Genomic DNA, 22,442 nt, shown 5'->3' with positions numbered 1-22,442 from the left:
AAGGGCCCGGTACCCCATACTCCCGGAGAACCCCCAGAGGGCCCCCGAGGGACACGGTCGAACGCCTTCTCCAAGTCCACAAAACACATGTAGACTGGTTGGGCAAACTCCCATGCACCCTCCAGGACCCTGCTAAGGGTGTAGAGCTGGTCCAGTGTTCCACGACCAGGACAAAAACCACACTGCTTTTACTGAATCCAAGGTTCGACTATCCGACGGACCCTCCTCTCCAGGACCCCTGAATAGACCTTACCAGGGAGGCTTAAGAGTGTGACCCCCTGTAATTGGAGCACACCCTCCGGTCCCCCTTTTTAAACAGGGGGACCACCACCCCAGTCTGCCAATCCAGGGGAACTCCCCCCGATGTCCATGCGATATTGCAGAGTCACGTGAGCCAACACAATCCTACAACATCCAAAGCCTTAAGGAACTCCGGGCGGATCTCATCCACCCCTAGGGCCCTGCCACCGAGGAGCTCTTTGACCACTTCGGCGACCTCATCCCCAGAGACTGGAGAGCCCAGACGTTCCCTGCAGACCCTCACTACACGTTTGGGCCTGCCAGGTCTGACCGGCTTCCTCCCCCACCACCAGAGCCAACTCACCACCAGGTATTGGTCAGTGGACAGCTCCGCACCTCTCTTCACCCGAGTGTCCAAGACATATGGCCGCAGATCCGATGAAACAATGACAAAATCGATCATCGAATTGCGGCCTAGGGTGTTCTGGTGCCAACTGCGAATATGGACAACCTTATGCTTGAACATGGTGTTCGTGATGGACAATCTGTGACGAGCACAGAAGTCCAACAACAGAACACCACTCAAGTTCAGATTGGGGGGGCCGTTCCTCCCAACCACGCCCCTCCAGGTCTCACTGTCATTGCCCACGTGAGCGTTGAAGTCCCCCAGTAGAACAAGGGAGTCCCCAGGAGGGGCACTCTCCAGTACCCCATCTAAGGACTCCAAAAAGGGTGGGTAATCTGAACTGTTGTTCGGCCCGTAAGCACAGACAACAGTCAGAACCCGTCCCCCCACCCATAGGCGGAGGGAGGCTACCCTCTCGTTCACCGGGGTAAACCCCAACGTACAGGCGCCGAGATGGGGGGCAACAAGTATGCCCACTCCTGCCCGGCGCCTCTCACCGTGGGCAACTCCATAGTGGAAGTACGTCCAGCCCCTCTCAAAGAGACTGGTTCCAGAACCAGAGCCATGGTCGAGGTGAGGCCGACTATTTCCACCAGAGAGGTGACGTTCCACGTCCCAAGAGCCAGCTTCTGCAGCCGAGGATCAGACCGCCAGGGTCCCCTYCCTYGGCTGCCGCCCRTARCACAMTGCACCCRACCCCTTTGGCCCCTCCGACAGGTGGTGAGCCCATTGGAAGGGGGACCCACGTCTCCTCTTCGGGCTGAGCCCGGCCAGGCTCCATGGGTAAAAGCCCGGCCACTAGGCGCTCGCCATCGTGCCCCACCTCCAGGCCTGCCTCCAGAGTGGGGCCCCAGGGACCCGCGTCCGGGCGAGGGAATGCTAGATCCAAGGTTGTTGTGCATCATAAGGGGTCTTCACGCTGCGCTTTGTCTGGTTCCTCACCTAGGACCTGTCTGCYTTGGGTGACCCTACCAGGGGCATAAAGCCCCAGACAGAATAGCTCCTAGGATCATTGGGACACTCAAACCCCTCCACCACGATAAGGTGGCAGCCCGAGGCTTTGAAACACTTACGACTAATGTCCTAACCATCAAAACTAAAGGATAATGTTTTTGTTAATGAGTAGGAGATACAGCAGAGATGAGCTGAAAAAGGTCCAGCTTAAAACTTCAGTTATGTTTTCTCAGCCCATCATCTAACAATGAAGTAGCCAAAATAACAGCAAATATATTGTGCTGGAAATTTACATGATGGAAAGTTTTGTCACAGTATGACTGGAATTAGAAACATAGTGTAAATGGACAACTTTTAGGAAATGTAGTTTTGCTAATAAAGTACAATACATGAATGAGTTTATTTTGTTTTTTGATGAATGTAGCAACATAATGTGATAATTGTTGATATTTTAAACTTAACGTTTTAGATGGAAAAAATGGTAGAGGAACAAGAACTAGCTTAGATCTTTAAAATTATGGTGCGTTCCATTTGTAGTTGAAACTTGATCTGCCCCCAAAGACAGAATGCAAAATGAAATTTAGCTTCATTTCAAAAGAAAAGTGTGCAGAAGTCGTACAAAGTGGCTCTCTCTTCTTTCAGCTGAGACGCTACTTCTTAATGCTGCAGGTCTATTTGTCTGGCTGTGCTCTGGAGGATTTTTGAGGATGAAGTTAAATCTAGAGCTACTGAAATTCATCTCAAAGCTTTAGTGAGGATTATTTTTTAATGGTTCCAGCAGGTGGAAGTTGCCTTCAAACATGCACCAATAAGGGTGTTCCAGTTGATTTCTCTGATCCCAATTCCGACTACAAAAAACATTGTTTGTAAAATGGACTGTTTTGAGCTTTGCATCATGTTATAATTTCACTACTCACCCACCCAGTTCCTTCAGACTAGTCAGGAGCAATCAGCAAACACCTGGTGGAACTGAGAAACAGCTGAGCTCATCATAGGAGCTACCTCTCAGTGAAACGCTGGTAAAAATTTTGCAAAAGGGTTGATAGAGGAGCCATGTTATGATGACTTCCTGAAGGCGGAGCTTCATTAAGAGCGGGAGCTTTTAAAGAAACAAAGGCCCAATTTCAAGTCAAATTTCTTTTAAGACATATTTGATATTTATAGCTATGAAGTTAACATAGTTACTTGATTGTAATATAAAATGGCACAATGTGCCTGGAACACACATAACGTTTCCCCTTTAAGGAGCTGGGAAACGCACTGCAGCAAAAAAGTCTCTCAGAGAGGCAATTGTGTTCATGCTCACAGCTTCCACATATAAAAAGAAAATGTTGACCTAAACACATTTTGGTGGCGGAAGGAGTGGGGAAGGAGTAAATGTGACTTTTGAAGCTAACAAATACAGGGAGTCTGTGCCACAGATTAAATTAGCAGATGAAAGAGAGCTGATGGTTAGAAAAAACAATGGTGTGAGTTATTAGAACTCGTTGAAAAATACTTAGTGAGTGAATACTTCTCTGATTGTTGCTGTGAATAAAAATGAAGCGGGAACAAACACACTGAATAATGACGGACACACATGTGAGTTAGAAACTTTTACAAACAACAAAGGTCTGTTTGATGTCCTCATTTCTGGGTTATAGGTCATTTATTTAATATTGTGGTGACCATTAGATGTATGTAAAGATAATTGGATATCAGCTCAATTCAAATCACCGTCGTTACTTATCACTGCCATAAAGTAGCAGGCGGTTCTGAATGTTTTCAATGTTTGCCTGGTTCAATAACCCTAAATCAAATTAAAGTTTAATTACCAGACCTGTGCAGAATGTGTTGTGATGTTGACAGAGTCATTCAACCATTAATTCAGCTTTAATTTGTTCTACAACTCTGGTGTAGATAACTCATCCATATTTTTAAAGCCAAGACTGTAGAAGTTTGAGTTAGGCACCAAGGCTACATAGCCGTTCTCCCCAACATTTCATGAAATCATGAGCTCATCTCTAACCCTCAGCATGTCTTCTACATGTCAGGAACTGAGAAGGAGAGGGTCTCTGACCTGGGAGTCCACGGGGGAGGACGGGGTGGCAGAGGGGCAGAAGAGAACCAAACTGAAGCTGGAAGCAGCGGCAGGAGGCTGACTGCTCACATCACTACAGGCCACGCTTGAAATATTCAGTAGAGTGTGAGAACAATCACATGGAAATAAGTTTGAACAAGTTTGTTTTTGTGCACTTAATACATGCTCAATTCCTCTTTTGCTGTCATTTCTATTGTTAAGTATGATTGCTCACATTCTTAAGTTTAATTAAGTGACTGTACTAACTATGGGAGCATTCAAACCAGCCCTGTTTAATCCACTTTAATTTAGTTAATTTGTCTAGAAAGTCCGGTTTGTTTGGGGAGGTGTGAACGCACAATCAAACTCTAATTTGAATTTTTTTTAAAAACTCTGGTCCACCTAAAAACGTAGAATTGGGTTTGATTGAAGTGAACTCTGGTGCGGTTTAAATCCATATGCAAACCCAGAGAGGACTGGAGACCGCTCCTAAAGCAGAAAGTGGACTACAGCATAGGGCATTCTGGGTAAATACAACCAAAACAAACATCCATGTCTCGCGCTAGTGGGAGAAATGCCTCATTGTGTTTTATCAAAGACAAAAGAGAAGCTTGGTGTCTTTGTGTTGTTTCCTTTAACGGTTCTTGAATAACCTGGTTACCCCCTCTCAGACAAAGGGGGTAACCAGGTTATTCAAAAGGTTTGCTTCGTTTGAAACAGAGCAATGTGAAAGCAAAATGCAGTGGATGAAATGTAACAAATGTTAGAATTTTGATCCCAAATTGAACTGAGTCTACTGGACTATTTCCCAGCAACTCTTCTTCTATGTTGACGCTATAATTTGCCACTGCTCTAAAGCTCAACAGTGTTCTAACAATTACCTGCATATGTTTTGGTGAAAGTGAAAGAAAGTTGATTTAATTGACAAGTATATGTTGTTGGATTTACAGACCTTGCAAAGTGAAGAGCAGAAGGAAACGTCTCTACATAGAAACACAGCGAACATAAACAGGAAGCAGCTGGCAGGTGAATACTTTAATGGCAGCAGGACAAAGAACAAGAATGACTAGATGTTGATGAGTGTAAGTGTACTATCACTGTATGACTTTCTTTTTTTCAGTGCTTATCTATGTAGCTATTGTTCTTTATTTGCTAAAAAAAAAACAGTTACTAATTTCGTTTTTAGTCTAAGAGAGTATTATAAAACATTCATCAAAAGCCTTAAAACACTATACAACATCACAGCCTTTTCTAGGAAGAATGTAACAGAAAGCCTTAAGGATGTTAAAACAAACGTGGCATAACCCGATTAATGAGTTGAAGGTTTGCGATTTCAATATTTTCTAGTGTATTTAGCAGGTACAAATACGTGAAAAGAAAGCCACCTCATTATTCTACTAACACTTTCCTTTTTGGTTTGATTTCCACCTCTGGTTTTCAGTCCTAATGACCTGCTGCCATAAATCACACAGCAGAAGATCCGGAGCTCTCACCAATCTTTGGGCGGCTAATTGGCACTTCAGTGAAACAAGTCTAGCTATCTTTGCACTTGAAATATGGATTTTCCAAATTAAATATTGCTATCTTTGGATGGATTGTTGCTGCCATATTGGGAGAGGTAATGTTTAGCTGTAGGTAAAACAGAAAACATCTTCATCACTGTATTTTTATTTCCTCCCTCGTTTTCATTGATTTCTCATTTTTTGAAGCTAACACTATTCAAGCTCGCTGATGAAAACCATAACTTTGACAGAGGGAGGAACTGCAGGGCTCTGCTGTGATAATACTCCAGTCCACTGATGCCAATCAAAAGATGAATTAGCACGACACATGTACACCCTGTAGCCCGATCTCCGAGGCTTGCTGAAGCCTCCTGGGTCGAGGCGGAACATGAAAAGTCTCAGGAATGAGACATTCCAAGCTTTAATGTGCCTTTTTGCTCTTCTTGTCATGGGCAATCGCAACACGAGTAGTGAGTCGGAACAAAAACTCGAGGTTGCAATGCTTCTCTTTCTGCGAGATGAAAGCCAAACTCGGCAACAAGTGGATGTGGCTCTGCTTTGACTTTCAGGCCTAATTAAAGAGCCGAGTCTGATAGATGTGAGGGTCATGAAACCTGAGCCCAGCAGAATCCGACCTTTGATTAATATCAGCTGAGGATTGTTTTAAAAAATTTCCCTAATGTGATGTGATGCCTTTTAGGCTTCACAGAGGAACCAACAGATTATGAAATCACTCTTTCTACAGCGAGTAGACCTTTCTGCAATTGGAATTGTTAAAACCTTTGTCGTACAATAAATAAGAAATGAAGGAATGGGCTGTGGTTGTTTTGTGTACAATACAAATATATTACAATACAATATAGCTGAATGGTTCATTAGAAAACTAATTCAGGTTGTGGTTTAGCACTGCGTACAAAAACAAGTTACACTTAATAAATAAAGCGGTTGGAATTCTTTTTTTGTGTTGCTTAAAAACAACTAATTTTCAAGTACTCTATGTTTGCATATTCTTAAGATACAAAATTAATTTATTTTTAAGTTTTCTTGTGTTTTACTGTTTTGTTTAGTAATGTCTGCCGCTTAGTGCAACATTTTGATTTGCTAGTTATGATTGGCTGTCTAGTTATCTGATTGGATGTAAAAGAGCTGTCTGTGATTGGTTGGTGGTGCAGCTCACTGACCAAGAGTCTGGGAGAGACGCAGAACCAAAAGCTTGCCTGAACACACACCAAGCGAGTGTGTGTGAAATGGAAATGGACACGCTATATATTATTCTTTGTTCACAAAGATATATGCGCTCACATCAGTCTCACTGAACGCCAACCTTCTGCGTATATAACGTCATACACAGAAGGTTGCTTTTACGACGTGCTAATATCTTTGCAAGCTAGCTTTATCTTTATACATGACTCGTCACTTTATTCAATGAAGGCGTTAGCTTGTAGATGGTACAGACTTCAAAATCTTTATCAACCTTTCCACCAAATACGTTCTTTTTTGTTTGCCATCACTTTCACTGGCGAATAGAAAAACCTACTTATAATAAATGAACAAATGAAGCTTAACCTAACAGGGGGGCATGTAAAGCCTGGCAGTCTGCCAGGATAATAATGCACTGAGGGAAACCCTGCTGGTGTCTTAATAATCCCTTCAAGGGTTATTAAGAGGAACATTAACCTCATTGCGTTGTCAAAGTGATCCTGATTACAAACATGACCTTAATAAACTGCTTTTTAGTCTAAGAGCAAATTCTATGTCTCCCTGTGCCTGCAATGAAAGTATCTTTTTTGGGGGTTGATAGCCGCACAACATACAGTTTATGTGAGCAAAGAGAAAAGAAGAGAATTAAAGATGACACAGCACAATGACATCCTTGATATGTTAATTGATGAGCGACATCAAGACCCATAATGATGAATTAATGAGACCTACTGCATGTCGAGGCTCAGAACTTCGTTTTGAATGTGTGGGTAGTGAACTATGATCATAAATTATTTCCACTAAAGATGGATGGACTGAATTTAAAAGAAGTGAACTGGCACAGCAACGGCCAAATATGGACGATATATAGACATACAAATTTGGGTCCTCTGGCGTCTCTGGAGATTAGGTTATTCATGATAAAGGTTAAAGTCCACAACATAACAGTGGTGGCTTATTGTTCATCCAAGCAGTGCACCTTTTTACATGATTGACATGAAGTAATAGCTTGATGGGGGCATTACTGTGGAAGTCCCAAAGCAATTAATTAAGAAGTATTTACTCATAGCTTCATTTTTAGTGGTCATCTGCTTTTGGGAGGATTTGTAAAAACAAGCTTTTACATGGTTATAATGTTCATAATCACACAGTTACATAATTATAATGAGCTCACTCTGTATTTCATCCCAGTTTCTATTATTTTTATTTGTGAAAGCAGGTCAAGTAAAATGTACAGCATGTGGAACGTATCTGAGGCTTTTTTTTTGCAAAGACAGCATACAAAACCAATTCCACCTCCCGTTTAAAGCTGCGGGGAAAACATAGCTGGTGTTTGCTGTCCTCAATCTCATGTATGGAGGAAAAAGCAAAATCAAAAAAAGTTGGAATTTTCGTTGCTGCAGAAGACAGACTGCAGAAACAGGAGGAAGTGCAGCACAATAATATGGCACTCAAGTGAAGGGTGAGTAGGCCTGTTGTTCCTGAGCCGTCGCCTTGGTTTATTTCACAGTGATTTACAATAAAGCCCGGAAAGTCTCTGTATGTGGGCCGCTGCATCAACATATTCTGAATGCCTGCTGTAGCTGCTCTACTGCACACACAGCCCAAAGGCGATGAGAAAAAAACAAAAAAAAACAGAAGGAGTCCTGAGAACGGATTCCCTCTCCCCTCTGTGAGCTGTTTAAAGGCCATCATGGTGTTCCCTCTGAAAGTCTGTTTTGTATTTAAATCTTCAAATACACAAATGAGGCCATTTATAAGACGCAAAATAGTATGAGTATCCACAAAATGGGACTACAGTCTGCTTTCATACTTCACTGAAATTAGAAAATCAATGTGCTCTAATCTAATTTCTATTTGAGAAATCTCAGATTGTGTTTGAACGCCAGGGGCTCGGGGAAGAAGAAGGTTATTTTAAATAACTGCATGCCTGGGAAGCGTAAAAGAAGCTTAAATCTTCTGAGGAAAACTTCAGTGACATAGAGCGCCTCATAAAAGTAATCATACTTTGAAGTTTTGCTTATGTTGTTACACCACGACCAGTCTTAAAAGTATTCAAATTGGATTTGATGTAATAGGCTGACACAAAATGGAGAATGTTGGTGAAGTGAAATGAAGAGAAATGGTTTTCAAAACAGTTATGAAAATATGAAAAGTATGATTATTAGTTGTTTCTATATGAGTCAACTTTTGTTGCAATTCCAGAAGCAAATCTTTTTTATGTCTCAGCTGCTACGATTCACTTTCACACTGAACTGTGTCAAACAAAGGCAGCGTTTTAAAAGACCTGTTCCCCTTCACGCCTGTGGTGGCGCCACAAACCACTGAAGGAAATGAAACATCTGAAGAAGACGCTTCAGATGTTTCTACAGGAAAAATGTTAACAAAATGGAGTAGAATCAGATTTTAGCTGTTGTAGGATTTCCTCTTTTGTCTTTGGTATAAGATCACGAGCCATTTCTCCTTCTAGAATTAGATAAGCCTTTGGTTGGGTTGGATTTACCCAGAATGCCCTTCGCTATAGTCCCTTTTTCCTGCAGATCAACTTTGCGTTCACATATTCAATCAAAGTGCATCAGAGTTTGCGTTAACCAAACTAAGACCTATGTTTGTAGGTGGACCAGAGTTCACTTTTTTTGTTCCACCCCCACTCAAACAAACCGGACTTTCAAGGCAGGTAGCATCTCTGAACATCAATTTTCAACAGGTTCTCAGTTGGATTCAGGTCTGAACTTTGGTTGGGTCACCACTTAAATAATGGTTCTATAGGTTTATGGCTGAACCTCTACCCTAGTCTCTAATCATTTTCAGCCTCTAACATATTTCTTCCAGGAGTTGCTCTGTGTTTAATGTCATCGATCCAAGTCTGAATAAATCTATAGAGAACCTGTTCTTTTCTTTTCTTGTTGTGTCTCACAGGTGCTAAATTAATTTAGAACTAGAATCTGTGGTAAAACTAGGTGTGGAAGAGAACTCACCCTCTCCTCCTCCTCTCTGAGGTCCGGCATGGTGCTGACGCACAGCGTCACCGCGGTGATGGCTACAAACAGCACAGACAGGCAAGCGAAGATCTTGCCGGGCAGGCCCGAGTGCGGGTTCTCCACCATGTCCCTGAGCCTTCGCATGCAGCCCCCCGAGAGGGTCTCCTCCGGCCCTCCCGGAGGCTGCTGGCTCTCCTCACAGGACTGCGGGGCGGTGAGTTCGGCCTCCTCCTCCTCCAGTCTTTGCAGCTCCTTGTACTCCTCCTGCCTGAGGCGCAGCTTGCGGAGGCAGCACCACTCCAGGTTGTCATCCTCCAGACCCCAGTAGAGCAGCTCCTCCTGGAAGGAAAGGGCACACATCTCCCTCAGCAGCCTCAGCTTCCCCGCCGCCAGGAAGGTCACTATGATGCGGAAGGCCGACGGGTTGCGGTCGAAAAAGTACTCGTTGCGGCTGACGTCGTAGTCGTCACACACGTCCATGATCTCGGCCTCGTTGCTGCAGCTGCGCAGCTTGCCCAGTCGGGTCAGCGGGAACTCATCCAGCGTGGACCAGGGGATGTGATACTTGATCCCCCCCACGTTGATAATGGCCGCCCTGTCGGCCAGGCCCGCCTCGTCTCCGTCCTGCTGATTCGGCTGAGACTGTAGCAGAACCTGGGCTCTCTTGTAGAACAAGCCCTTCTTGGATGTGACTTCCTGTGGATTTTCCACGCGGTTAAAACGGAAAGGGGTAAACTGGTGGTCAGTGTTGCCTGCCAAGAAGGCCACCTCCTGGTACATCCCTGCGACCCGGCTGGGGGACCCTGTCCTGCACAATGCGTCGAGTGTATGAAGCGACTGGAGGCTCGTCACCCATTCAGCAACAAAGATCGCGTCTGTGGAATAATAATAATAATAATAATAATAATAATAATAATAATNAATAATAATAATAATAATAATAATAATAATAATAATAATAATAATAAAAAAACAAAGCAAATATTTTTCTTTAAACAAACTCATTTAAAAAAAAAAAAATAAAAATCCCTTAAAATGTTTGCTATTGCTAATCTCTAAACCCAAAACCTAAGGAACAAATATTTAAATAAAAAGCATCACTGGTCCAAGAACGGATCCTTGGGGAACTCCACCAGAGATGAGGGCAAAACAGGATACAGAAGTAAAGAAAGCAACAAAGCAGTAACCCTCTCACGGTCTCAACCAAAGGGGTCACATTGACCCAGCATGTGCTTTTACAATGAATGATGTTCTGATGGGACATTCCCCGCTGTCCGACCGTGACATCTGATGCGCTCCTCCTGAGCGTTGTGCTAAGGCCATGAGAGGGTTAAAGCTTCTCTTAAACCGTTAAGATCTAAATTGCCCCATTGACGAGCTTAGAATGTCCATATTGCCTCAGATGGGCAATCAGAATATTGTGGTCTACAGTATAAAAAGCAACCATGAGGTCAAAAATCCTGCAGAATGGCAGAATATGGAGCTAAAACCATATCATTCAACTTCTTTGTGTTTTTTGTGAGACAAAGAACTTTACAACCAGACTGAAAGCTGACATGTTTACCCACAATCCACAGAAAATTAAAACCCAGAATGTCAGTGCAAACATCCTTTACTAATCGCCAAACACGATCATCCGATGATAGAGTGATGATTTGTGCTTTTGTTGTTGCCGCCATTCCATAAGTTTCTGATTTATGGGTTGTACGTAGTTTTTTTACTTTTTTTTTTGTGATTTGTGTTCATTCAACAATGACGCATTGTCTCTTATTATGTTTCTTAATGTGAGACCATAAAAAGTTTTTTTTTTTAAGTTGGACCAACCTCAGAAGGACGAGGAGATGCCTTTAACTTATGTGCTATTTTGAAAAACCATTTGATCTTAACTTATGTAAGACTTAGTAGTCTGACTCATCAGCTGACATGTATATTTCAGACTCTGAATGTCTGACTTCCCCCCAATGCTGTGACAGGAAAGTGAGTAATCAGACTACGTTTCTTTCTCGACAGAAAAAAGAAGAGCAAAGTTTTGTTTTAAGAAGACGCTGAGGCATGATGAGTTTTCTTTTTACATCCAAAAAGCATGTTTTCTGCGCTTTAATTGCAACAATGCCTCAAAGCGCAGCATGCAGACGCCGTGCTGCGCTTTGAACTCACTTGGCTTTAATTAAATGTGTTGCTTTTCCCTTTTACTGCATTGACGGCCTGTTCTGTTGAACATACCGCAGGAAATGCACTTCATCGCTTCGACCTCGCTGTCGCACACCGAGACAAATGTGAAAACAAAAGAGCCTCAGCTGCTGCGTTTAACAAATATCGCTTGCACACTGGATGCTCAATGTTTAATCTTGTGCAGCAGGGGTTTATGCATATTTTAGAATTACACTGACGCACAATCTATTATTTGATGCAGACTTTTTTCTGTGATTAACAATAACTTGTGTACATGCAGTTTTTCTGAAATGACGTAGGCATTTCACAAGGATAAGGCAAGCAATGTAAGTTTATAATGACATGTAGATCTGGGAACCATATCCTTATCTGATCCCTGGAGGAAAAAAAAGGATGGGAATTTTGTTTCAAGTTGTAAAAAAAGCTTTAGGCAAGGCACAAAAGAAACTTGGGGAAAAAAATACGAAATAGAAGAATTAACTGCACAAAATCCCAAACCAGCTCTTTAAAACTGATTTTCCCCCAATATATATTTAAAGGGAGTGCCAGGAGTATTTTTTTCATGGACACACAAATTGAGTTCTTTGTCAGGAAATCATTGCAACATAGCTCCTCTATTAACAACATTTTTACCAGTGTTGCAGTGAGAAATAAATTGTATAATGAGCTCAGCAGATGCTCAGCTCCACCAGGTGTTTGCTAGTTGCTGGTGGCTAGTTTGAAGGAGCTGAGTGGGGGAATCGCAGGAGATTGTCCGATTGCCTCGTTGAGACAGAAGCTTGGAAGCTGCAGCTCAGAGGAGGAGCTAGGTCCTCGAAGGCGGGGCTAGGTCCACCCAGGCATTGTACACAGCTGAATGGTTGCCATGCATGAACATGCATGAAAGAATCAAAGCAACACTCCAAATATGTCTTTGATGAGGGAATAACTTCATAGTATATTGTTAAGCTAAAAGAAAAGGTCGATTAAAGCTTTAAGTTTCAGGCCCAAAAGCAATATTAAAAAAAGAAAAAGTAAGAAGTAAAAGAATAAATGGCACAAAATCACAGTAACAACACAAACCAGAACCAGCCTCTTTTTAAAAATGGTTTTCCCTCATATATATCTGATATATATTTAAAGGCAGAGCCAGGGCTATTTTGTTCATGAATAACAAAATGAGTTATTTGTCTTTCTGAGTGGAAATATTACCTGTGATCTTCCAAAACATTTGTAAAAAAAGGTGAATTTTCTCTCAAAGTTTGATTGTCTGCCTCTGCAAGGTTTTAAAAGAGAAATGTTAATCCCTAACTTCCTCTTCCTCAAATGCTCTCGCTGAATCTCACTGCTGGCATCTATCGCTGATTACATGCTCAAAAAGGATCCCTTAGAATCTAATTAAACGTTTCGGAGGACTTCTTTTCTATGAAAGCCAACCGCTATAATCTTTATAAGTCATACCACAATCCAGATTAGATCAGCAAAAGGGCTGAGGAACTGAGTGTTAACCTGAGGCAGCGGAGGGCTGGGCGAGCAGATTTAATGAGGCTCCACACATCATCACAACAAATGAAGACAGAAACCTGCTCCTCCGGACCCAGAGCCACCAGACCCAGAGCCATCCTCAGAGTTTGCTCCTCTGTCATGAGGCCAATCGTTTGGAAACGGCTTGTTTTGCTCCGGGGTAGAGGTTCAGGGAGCGCCAGTTTTACAGCAAGTCTGCAAAGTGCTTCTGACAGGAGCGGCTTATTGAGCATGATGGGCAGCCCTGAGGTGGGAATAAACTGAATCGAACCCAAAATAGAGAAATGAAGAGTCAGGTTGGCTTGTTAGGTCATGGGAATATATCTGTGTTTTCAAATGTGTCAGAGTGTTTATAGAAAGATTATGTTTTATCTACAGTTAGATTCAAAATGAATCACGGATTTTGATTTTTGGTTTTCAATCTACCACAAAACTTGTTTCTTCAAACGAGAGTTTTGTTGTGAAAAATGAGTAATGATTTTTTTTTGTCTATTTACTCACCTTTTTTTCATTCACCAATTAGTGCATTCAAAACAAACAATGCAGACAGGTATTGATCTACAAAATAACCAATTTGACAGGCAAAGAGGACAAACAACAGAGTATAAAATTTTTTTAAACAAGTTTTTTTTAGTAAATAATTCCTTAATATGGATTTTTAAAAAGTACTACTTCTATTGGTAGATTATTTCACTTATAACATGGGGAAAGGGTCACTGACATATAAGGATTTCAAGCAGGCTAAATTAAAAAAAAATTAAAATATGTATATCCATTAAAACATTTGAAATGTTGTGCAAACAAACATCATAATTTAAAATTAAAATGAGACCTTTTCAGGGGTAAAAAATGTAATGTAGTGTGACTGTGATTTATCTTAAAATAAGGTATTTCCCATGATGTACTAATTATTTTATAAGTTTCCATTTATTAAATTTTTAGAAACAAAGTTTTAAATTTGTTTGTATTCATCAGGCAATTATGATTCCCCCCACTCGTTGCTTTTCGCGTTTCCAGTTGACTTGTGTGTTTGGTTTATGTGGAACTACGTGACGACAGAGTCAGATAGAATATAAAACCCAAAGTTTTCCTCTTTTTCTTTTTCTCTACTTTATTATACACGGTCCTGCACCTGCAGCTCAGGGGACACTTTAGATGCAGCATTGTTCTGTTGCCACCAGTTGCTCATGCAAACCAAATTTGCATGACTCTTTGCATAAATCAGCAATCTGCAAACCACTGATGCCCTCCCACATCCACTCCATCTTCATCTCCGCAAGAGGCCTGAAGGACTCATACAACGAGAACCTAAATGACACTGAACCATTACCTTTCTGACTGGTCTCTTCAGGCCGTTCCTTTCTATTCATACTCCACTCCACATATATTAGGGCATTTAAGTCTTTTGCCTCCAAAACCATAGCAGGAAATGAGGCAATAGAAATGTGTCTTGTAATCTAGAAAGATTGAAAATGTCATAGTATGAATTAACAGAGTATGTTTCACAGAATAATGGTGCTTAATATGTACGGCTTATCAGCATTGGGAAATGACAGAGGCTCGCTGTTTCATAATGAGTCACAGTGGTTGATGGTTATGTTCAGAAAGTAGCTCGATTATTGATTCAACATCCGATGTTCATAGTTGGAAATGGAAAAGCAGCACAGCCAGCTTCTCTTGTATGAATTATAAATGTGCCGAATGGGTTGACGGTTAACCCAAAGCTCGTTATTAATGTACTCTGAAAGCCCAACAATGCAGCACCACCTCTGTGCAGAGTGGAGCCGCTGAACAGAACGCAGACTTGGAACGCGTCCAGCCATGTGTCTGACCGGGACGGCTTTCTGCAGGAACAAAGAGAAGCTGAGGAGTTTCAGTAATACGTGTGGCTACTTCCACAGAGGAGCTGTCAGGCAAGGGAAGTTTCATGGGAAGGGGTTCCAAGGCTGATGTGCAGTTTCTCTTCTCTTACGGTGTCTTCACACATGATTGTCCAGTGGACTCGGCTTGATTGGGGACCAAAATTGCAACATCCATTATATTTTCAGCTTTCACACTGCGCTGTCAAACAAACTGAAACCTTTGACTAAGCTGTTTAGCTCCTCGCCTGTGGGGGCGCTGCGCCAAGAACCACTAAAGGAAACGACACAAAAACCTCTGAAGAAGACACGAATGCAACGGAATGTAAGCAAAACCGGGTGTACCGTCAGATTTTAGCGGTTATAGGATTTCTCTTTTGTCCTTGGTAAAAGACCACAAGATATTTCTACTGCTAGCGGTAGACTCTCACATTTGTTTTGGTTGTATACCCAAAATCCCCTGCGCTACAGTTCACAGAGTGGTCTCTAGTCCGCGTGGCATTCACATATGCATTCACACCACTCTACTTCAACAGAACCAAGAGTGATGTTTTCAAGCATACCAGATTTCACTTTTTTGGTCCGCATCAAAGTTCGATTACATATGAACTCCTCCAAAAACAAACCGAACTTTCTAGGCAAACAAACTAGAGAAGTGTGGACTCGAGTTACATCACTTAGAATAGAGATTAAACGACTTTACACTCAATCCGATTCATGACCTCACTTGGACTTGAGCCGTTTGACTTCTATCTTATACCAAAAATAAAGTGTGTGACAGCAGAACCGTGCCTGCTGAACAATCCAGTCCACTGTGTGCCTCTGTTTATTTGCCAATGTTTCCTCCTCCTGTTGCTGCAACAAGCACAATGACTCTCCCATGTTGTTTACCTGCTTTTTCTTCTGCTTCTTCCAATGAAAACAAAAAAAAGCCGACAGAGGGGGAGAGGAGCTGTCATCTGCTGCCATTAGAAAGGAGCACAAAGTTGAGAAAAGAAGGAAGAAAGCCATGCCTGGTATCACCCAGGATCCTATGCAACATCAGTCTGAACAACTGTAACGGTAAGACACTGTTAGGAACATTTTCAATCCAGACACAAGTGAGTGTCTCCAGATGGATTCTTAATTGCAAGACTGGAGACAGTGGGGGCTGCCAGTGGTTGTATCGACATGTCGGCTGAACTGAGATCTACCAGACTTTAAACTCAGATGGCAACATTGACAGTATTTCAAGTATCCAGACTGAAATATATCCTCTTCTTATGTATTCACAGCAGATCTCTTGGTGTTTTCTGAACCACAAGCCAAGTCATTTCATCCAAGCTGGCCGATAGCAGAACCATGTTCAACAAGCAACTTCATTAGAAAGTTCACTTTTATACAGTTGGTTATTCTTTTATAATACTATTTAAAAAAGTTACTTAGAATGGAAATAACAAGGATTGGCGTAAATTCAAATGGAAGACTCTTCATCTCGCCTGCACCGTCTATCACCTCAATGCACGCCTCCTTCTATCTGACAGGGTTCGACCACCAGAGAGTTTTACTTGTTAAATTCAAATAAACTTTTTAATACCTACTTTCTCTCTGTGTCAGTCTTTTCAAGTTGAAATGCAGTTATTTTATGGTTATTTTTGTATCCTGGATTAGTTTGTTCATTCTTGTCATTCTTGTTTGTAGACGCTGGCGGCGTTTTGGTCGTTTCTGAGTAAAGATGATGACATTTTCTAGGGAATACAAATCGAGGCTACTGTTTCAGCAATGCTAGCTCCACTAAAGTAAATGCAGCCCATTTATTTCTGTTGATCCAGCGTCAAAATGCCTAAAGTTTGAGTCCTGTACGGTTGTTCCACCCGTTCTAATAGAGAGAAAGACTAACATTATTTTCATGTTTCGAAGGTAGTTGGTCACAAGGAAGTTAATTTTTTTTTAAATTACCAAAAAAGAGGAGAAAAGTGGATCAACAATCGATGGGTAAAAACAGGCGGTGCGGAAACTAACAATGCCAGAGTTTGCAGCACCACTTTATAACAGGTAACGTTCATATTGTTTAAATTGACAGTTAAGTGGATCATCTCAACACCGGGTAAATCCTCAAGAATATAAGACAAGTCTTTTTTACAGAGATAAAGCGGATCATATCCTAAATATACACATATTTTTTCGAGATGCCTCATCTGTTCTAACCTGCTTAGGGCATTAGCTACTCATTGTGATCCATTTTGCTTTGTTTTGAACCGAAGAAATCCACTTCCAGACCTCCATCAGTCAGTTTATCTGCACTGGAATCGCCAACTTGCACATTCACTCAGCTAGTCGGAACATTGACACAACTTTACCGTAAGTATTTTTTTATATTTTGTTTGTTGCTAACTGCTTTTATCTTTTCACTTCATGCTACTACATGTGTGAGCAGTGATATTATTTATTCTCCATCATTCTGGTTACATAAATTAGATGACTGGAAACCTCTAATGTTCCCTCTAACGGGTTTGCAAAGTTTCAAGCAGCACTAAATCCACTCGATCTGATTTCAGAGTTTTCCGGTTTATGCTGACATAAAGGATAAAACTGTCCTGATAATGTCACAAATGAACTGGCTTAGTAAAAAAAATAATGCATAGGCAGGTTTCTGCATATAACCTGCACACTCAGGTTTTTAATAACAGCATCATGTTGCTGAGTCATGCATAAAGGTGATATTTTATGTTTTGAGCAGCTTTAGAGGCATTTTGCACTCTATGCTCTATTATTCTTGTGTTGTATGCATCTCCAGCCCTCTTTCTGTTTTGACTTCTTCTAATCTGAGACAAAATGTACAACGTTAAACTTTTCCTTCAGGCCAAGGCTCCTGGGAAACAACTCTGCTTGAACTGAGCCATTTGCTTCTATCTTTTTTCTTTCCAGTGCATTTATGCCACTATATGTGTCCTTCACTTTATGCCAGCTCCCTTGTGATCTCTGTGTCTGACTCTCTGCAGGCGTGTTTGCATCCAAGGCTGTCTGTCTCAGTTCTGCTGCTGCTGATCATCTCAGATTCCCTTCTTGTTTTTAGAGAGGCTCCGATCAGAATGTTTTTGTTTTTATCAATTTCAGATTTACGATTGTTGTAACCCCCTGCTCTGCCAATATTGATTGTAGCCAATTCTCTTTAAGATTTGTCAATAAAAGAATTCAAAAGGAATTGTAGCTTTGCTGCGTTTGGGGTCAGCAGGAGCAGAGGCAACGTCACACTGTGTGTGTGACAGAACAGAAAAGCTGAGAATTGAAAGACTACATTTTACTGTTCTGAATAAAAAGAAACAAACTGTTACAGAGTGACACTTTAAACATTAGCATAGATAGCATTCCTAACTGTATACAGAAGTGTCTATGTATAATCAGTAGAGAATGTAGATCCTGACCTAAAGTCCCATATTTCTCTGCATGTTATATTAATTACAAGTGAAAATATTATTTTAACAGTTCAACCTGCCTGTTATCTCCTGCAGCATCAAGCATTTAAATAGCATTTTACACATTTTATGTGTATGAATTGTTTTCAGTAACACTGAAAACAGCCAATCTGGGGTCATCTTTCCTGAGTAACCGCAACCACACTGAAGAGTGTTGCTGTTAGCGCTCTCTGATGGCACTGAAGATGGGGAATGGGTCTGATGTTTGAGTTTCTAACCCAGTAAGGGCTGGTCAAATTAAAAGTTTCAGATTCTAAATTGACCGCTGCATTTCTACTTTCTTTAAGGATGGCAAGTTATCCGATTAATCGATTAATCCATCAGTCGGATGAAAAAAATCTCCCACATAATGCAGATTCTTTTCATTTAATCACTTAAGATTCTTTATTTAATATTAGAAATACATTAAAAGATTGAAATCAGTGATTCAATTCCTTTCTAAAATAAGAAAATAAACATTTTGTTGCTTAAAATGCAGTAACACAGCATCCCTTTAGTGAGGGCTTGGTCATTTGTACTGCAGGATGAATCTGGAGTTTTAAAAAAATCCTTCTGACATCAACATGTGAAAACCTCAGACCTTTTTGCTTAACTGAGCATCAGTGTGGGGTAGGGAAGATTTGCTGACTATTAATAACTGAACAGCAAAAGGTGCTTAATAGGAGCTTTTTTTTTCAACAGAATTTGAACCTGGTAGAGCTAAAATAAGGAAACTTGACGAGTTTTGAGTTACATATTTAAATAAAAAGAAGGTTTTCTATTATGCAAAATGTGTAAATCATTTGCACAGTTCTAGCTTAATGACTGTATCCTCCAGTTAATTAATATGCGACTAAATTAATTGCTGATTAATTCACTAATCGATTCATCACGATCAATCGTTTCAGTCCCACTTTCTTCACGCTGTAATGCAACACTGTGGAAAAATACATTTAGAAATAAACTCACTCGACTTCCCTTACTTCACATTTTAGCAGTTCCACCATAAACTCATCATGAACTTTTTAGAGAACAGCTTCCACACAAAGTCAGCCTACTCCCCGGGGAAAAGACTTTCTTAACTTCACCCTCTGTCTCTCTCAACGCCTCGCATCATTAGGGCTCTTCTGAAGTTTCCTGAGCTCTGACAATCCGTAATTGAAAATTAAACCTGCGCTCCGACTCTGACGCTACGTGTCAATCAGACGGCAGAGAGGGAGCCAGGGAGGAGGTGGAAATGGACCGAATAAAATGCCTGTTTAGTGTCAGAAATGGGGGAGGTTGGACTTAATTGTGCAGTAACGTAGGAGTGATAGATAGCGTTACAGAGGAGAGTTTTAAAAAGCACTTTATGTTTAAAACCGCATCCGAATGTTTTTCAGAACATTTGTTCACGCTTTGGTTCTTTGTTAGGATTTCTGAAGCCTCCTTTAGATTTTTTTAAACCCTCCAGAACTCACAATATGTAAAACTAAATAAACTCTTAACAGATCAAGACTACAGAGACGCATTATGTGTCTCCAAAAATGCAGGAAAACGAACCAGATTTGTTCCTTGCCCCTTCCGCTAAATGCTTCCAAATACTCACTAAACGAGCAACAAAGTTGCTAAGCAGGCAGCACTGTGCAATATTCACACTCTGCCCAGCAACTGCTCCAAAAGACAATATTTATATGTCATTTTTTGAAACGTTTCCTTGCAAATTCACTTACAGTATCTGTTCATCAAACTTTAGGTTCTGTGATTCATTTGCATTTCTAACACTTTTAATATTTGTCATTTTCTCCATCGAGTTGCTGTCTGTATTTTTGATGAATGGACAAGAAGTCCATGTTTCATCTTTGGGTATTTGACTGATGTTCACAGTGATTTTATTGGCTCAGAATGTCAGCTTTTTAATGTCTTTATGCTGTTCATATCTGTCTGTGCTGTTTCTTCACTTAATTCCACATCTTTTATGTTTTATTCTGGATATTAATCTAAGCATTTGGCCTCATATTCGTGCAACTTTTTTTGTCAGTTCACTGCCTGGCTGTTGCTGAAACTTCTATAAAGCATAAAAGAATAAAGAATAAAACTTTGTGTTGAATTTGAAAGCATGGAAAATGATCTATTAATAGAATCATTCTATTTCAGATAGATATAGACACCAGTGTTGTGAATTAAATCTGATTGAGGTTTGTTGTATTTTTAAATCATTTTTGATGTAGAATTAAACCCAAAATGAACATTTTTCACTTGATATTTTTTCTCAAATATTCATTATTTAGTTCTTTCTTCCCTCTTTGGTTTAACCGTTTTTTTAGGGGAGAGTAAAAACCTAAGACTCAAAACTCAACTCTGCCCATTTCTGCCCGTAGTTCAGCTAAATAAAACTCACGTAGAGCTGAAAATGTTACCTTTTGAACAAAAGACAACTTATAATTTTTGATTATAATTTTTGAAATGGGAAATTTTTTTTTTTTTTTTTTTTTTTTTTTTTAAAGAAGCACAATTTTATTTCTTTCTCAATTTAGATTTGAAAATAAAGCAAAATAGAAAACTTGTACATATTTCAGAAAATTTGTGAAACACACGCAGTTTCCAACCTAATGACGAGAAAACTCGACCAAAATTTTTTATTCTTATTCTATAATGGAATTTATAGTCATTAAAAAAAACTGTTGTTTATTATTTTAGCCTAACAAGAGCCGCGGGTTGCAGACCTCTGCTCTAGTGGAATATATACGGCAAACCAAAAAGAAGAGAAACAATGTAATAATTTTTGACGAAGCACTAAATGGAGAGACGGACACAACAGAGAGGAAGATGGCTGTTACAAAGAGCGGCACCTCTGGGAACTTTTTGTCATATTGTGAACAATGACTATATATTCAAATATAGACTATCTTATGATTCCAAACTCTTCCGACAGTTCTGCTGGGTCTAAGCCAACAAGACTCACCAGGTGTGCTGCGGGGCGGGAGTCCATCTGCTCCGGCTTGCTCGCACGAACGCGCCCTTCGCCACGCAGCATGCCTTTAAGTTTTCCACGCAGACGGTGCGGGACATCGTAGCGAAGATTTCACGCGGAGCTCTCCGGACTTCCTGTTCTTCCTGAAACTCCCGCTTTCAGCAGAAGGCGCGTGAGGAAAAGAATGATCATCTGGAAGTCCGCATCAGCGACGACCCGTCGGGGGAGGAGGGGTTCGGCCCCTCTCTCCATCGGACGCGACGTGGCAGATGTTCCACGAGAGTGTGTGTGTGTGAGAGAGAGAGAGAGAGAGAGAGAGAGAGAGAGAGAAAAAGAGAGAGAGAGAGTGAGAGACCGTCGTGGTGGTCACACTGCTCCGCGCGGACCGCTCAGGTGCGTCCGGAGCTGCGCGCGCTCCGCTGCGCTCTGACAAACAGGCTGATCTCAGAGCAGTTTGAGCTCGTCAGAGGGAGGGTCTGTCATCCGCTGCTGCACGCCGGGCTGTGACTTTTGATTCTGACTGAGAGGAACGTTGATGGGAGAGGATTAGGACCACTGAGAGAGAAAAAGAGAAAGAATTCAGACTTTTTTTTTTCCTCCGAATTTTGTCTTTAAACTTAAAAGTCAGAATTTTGTCAAAAAGTCAAAATTCTGACAAAAACTATAGAATTCTGAAAAAAGACGAAATTCTCAGAAAAAAAGTCGAAATTCTGAGGATAAAGTCAGAATTCTGAGAATTTGTTAATTTTTCAATGGTACTAATCCTATCATCTTGCCAAAAATATTTACACCAATTTAACTTTTCTGCCTTTTATCACCTCACATACACAAACTTAAGTGAATTTTATTTGCATCTTTTACTACAGATGCAAATCTACTTGGGATATGTTTCCAGCAGTTAAACTGGGGGAAAAAAAGATTTCGACTTTTATGTCAGAATTATGACTTGATGCTTGCAGTCCACAGTCAGGCTCCCGCCTCACAGAGCACCACTTTCCCATGGCTTTCCCACTCAGCTCCTGCAGACTAGTGGCAGCAGCAATTAGTAAACCCCTGGTAGTATGCTCAAGTCATCTTCTCAGCCCATTGCTCATAAGAATGATTGTAAACGGCTTCATGAAGAAGCATTGTTGTGATGATGAGAGTGTCTGAAAGGAGAGGAGTTTCTTAAAGAGACAG

The 22,442-nt window shown here is 41.0% G+C and overlaps 1 protein-coding gene across 1 annotated transcript in view; it reads right to left on the bottom strand.

Moving 5' to 3' along the window:
* The window catches only part of kcng2 (potassium voltage-gated channel, subfamily G, member 2), a 43,537-nt gene extending 21,750 nt beyond the window's left edge, over positions 1-21,787 (bottom strand). The window contains exons 1-2 of the mRNA XM_008421380.2: positions 21,255-21,787; positions 9,340-10,217 (exon numbers count right to left, since the gene is read on the bottom strand). Of these exons, the coding sequence (XP_008419602.1) occupies positions 9,340-10,122 (783 nt within the window). The 5' untranslated portion in view covers positions 10,123-10,217; positions 21,255-21,787. The remainder of the gene's footprint in view (positions 1-9,339; positions 10,218-21,254) is intronic.
* Positions 21,788-22,442: the final 655 nt, after the last annotated feature.

This window comes from Poecilia reticulata, linkage group LG11 (assembly GCF_000633615.1).
Source record: "Poecilia reticulata strain Guanapo linkage group LG11, Guppy_female_1.0+MT, whole genome shotgun sequence".
NCBI lineage: Eukaryota > Metazoa > Chordata > Actinopteri > Cyprinodontiformes > Poeciliidae > Poecilia > Poecilia reticulata.
The sequence above is the reverse complement of the archived record's forward strand: the minus strand, read 5'-3'. Positions and strand labels throughout refer to the sequence as shown.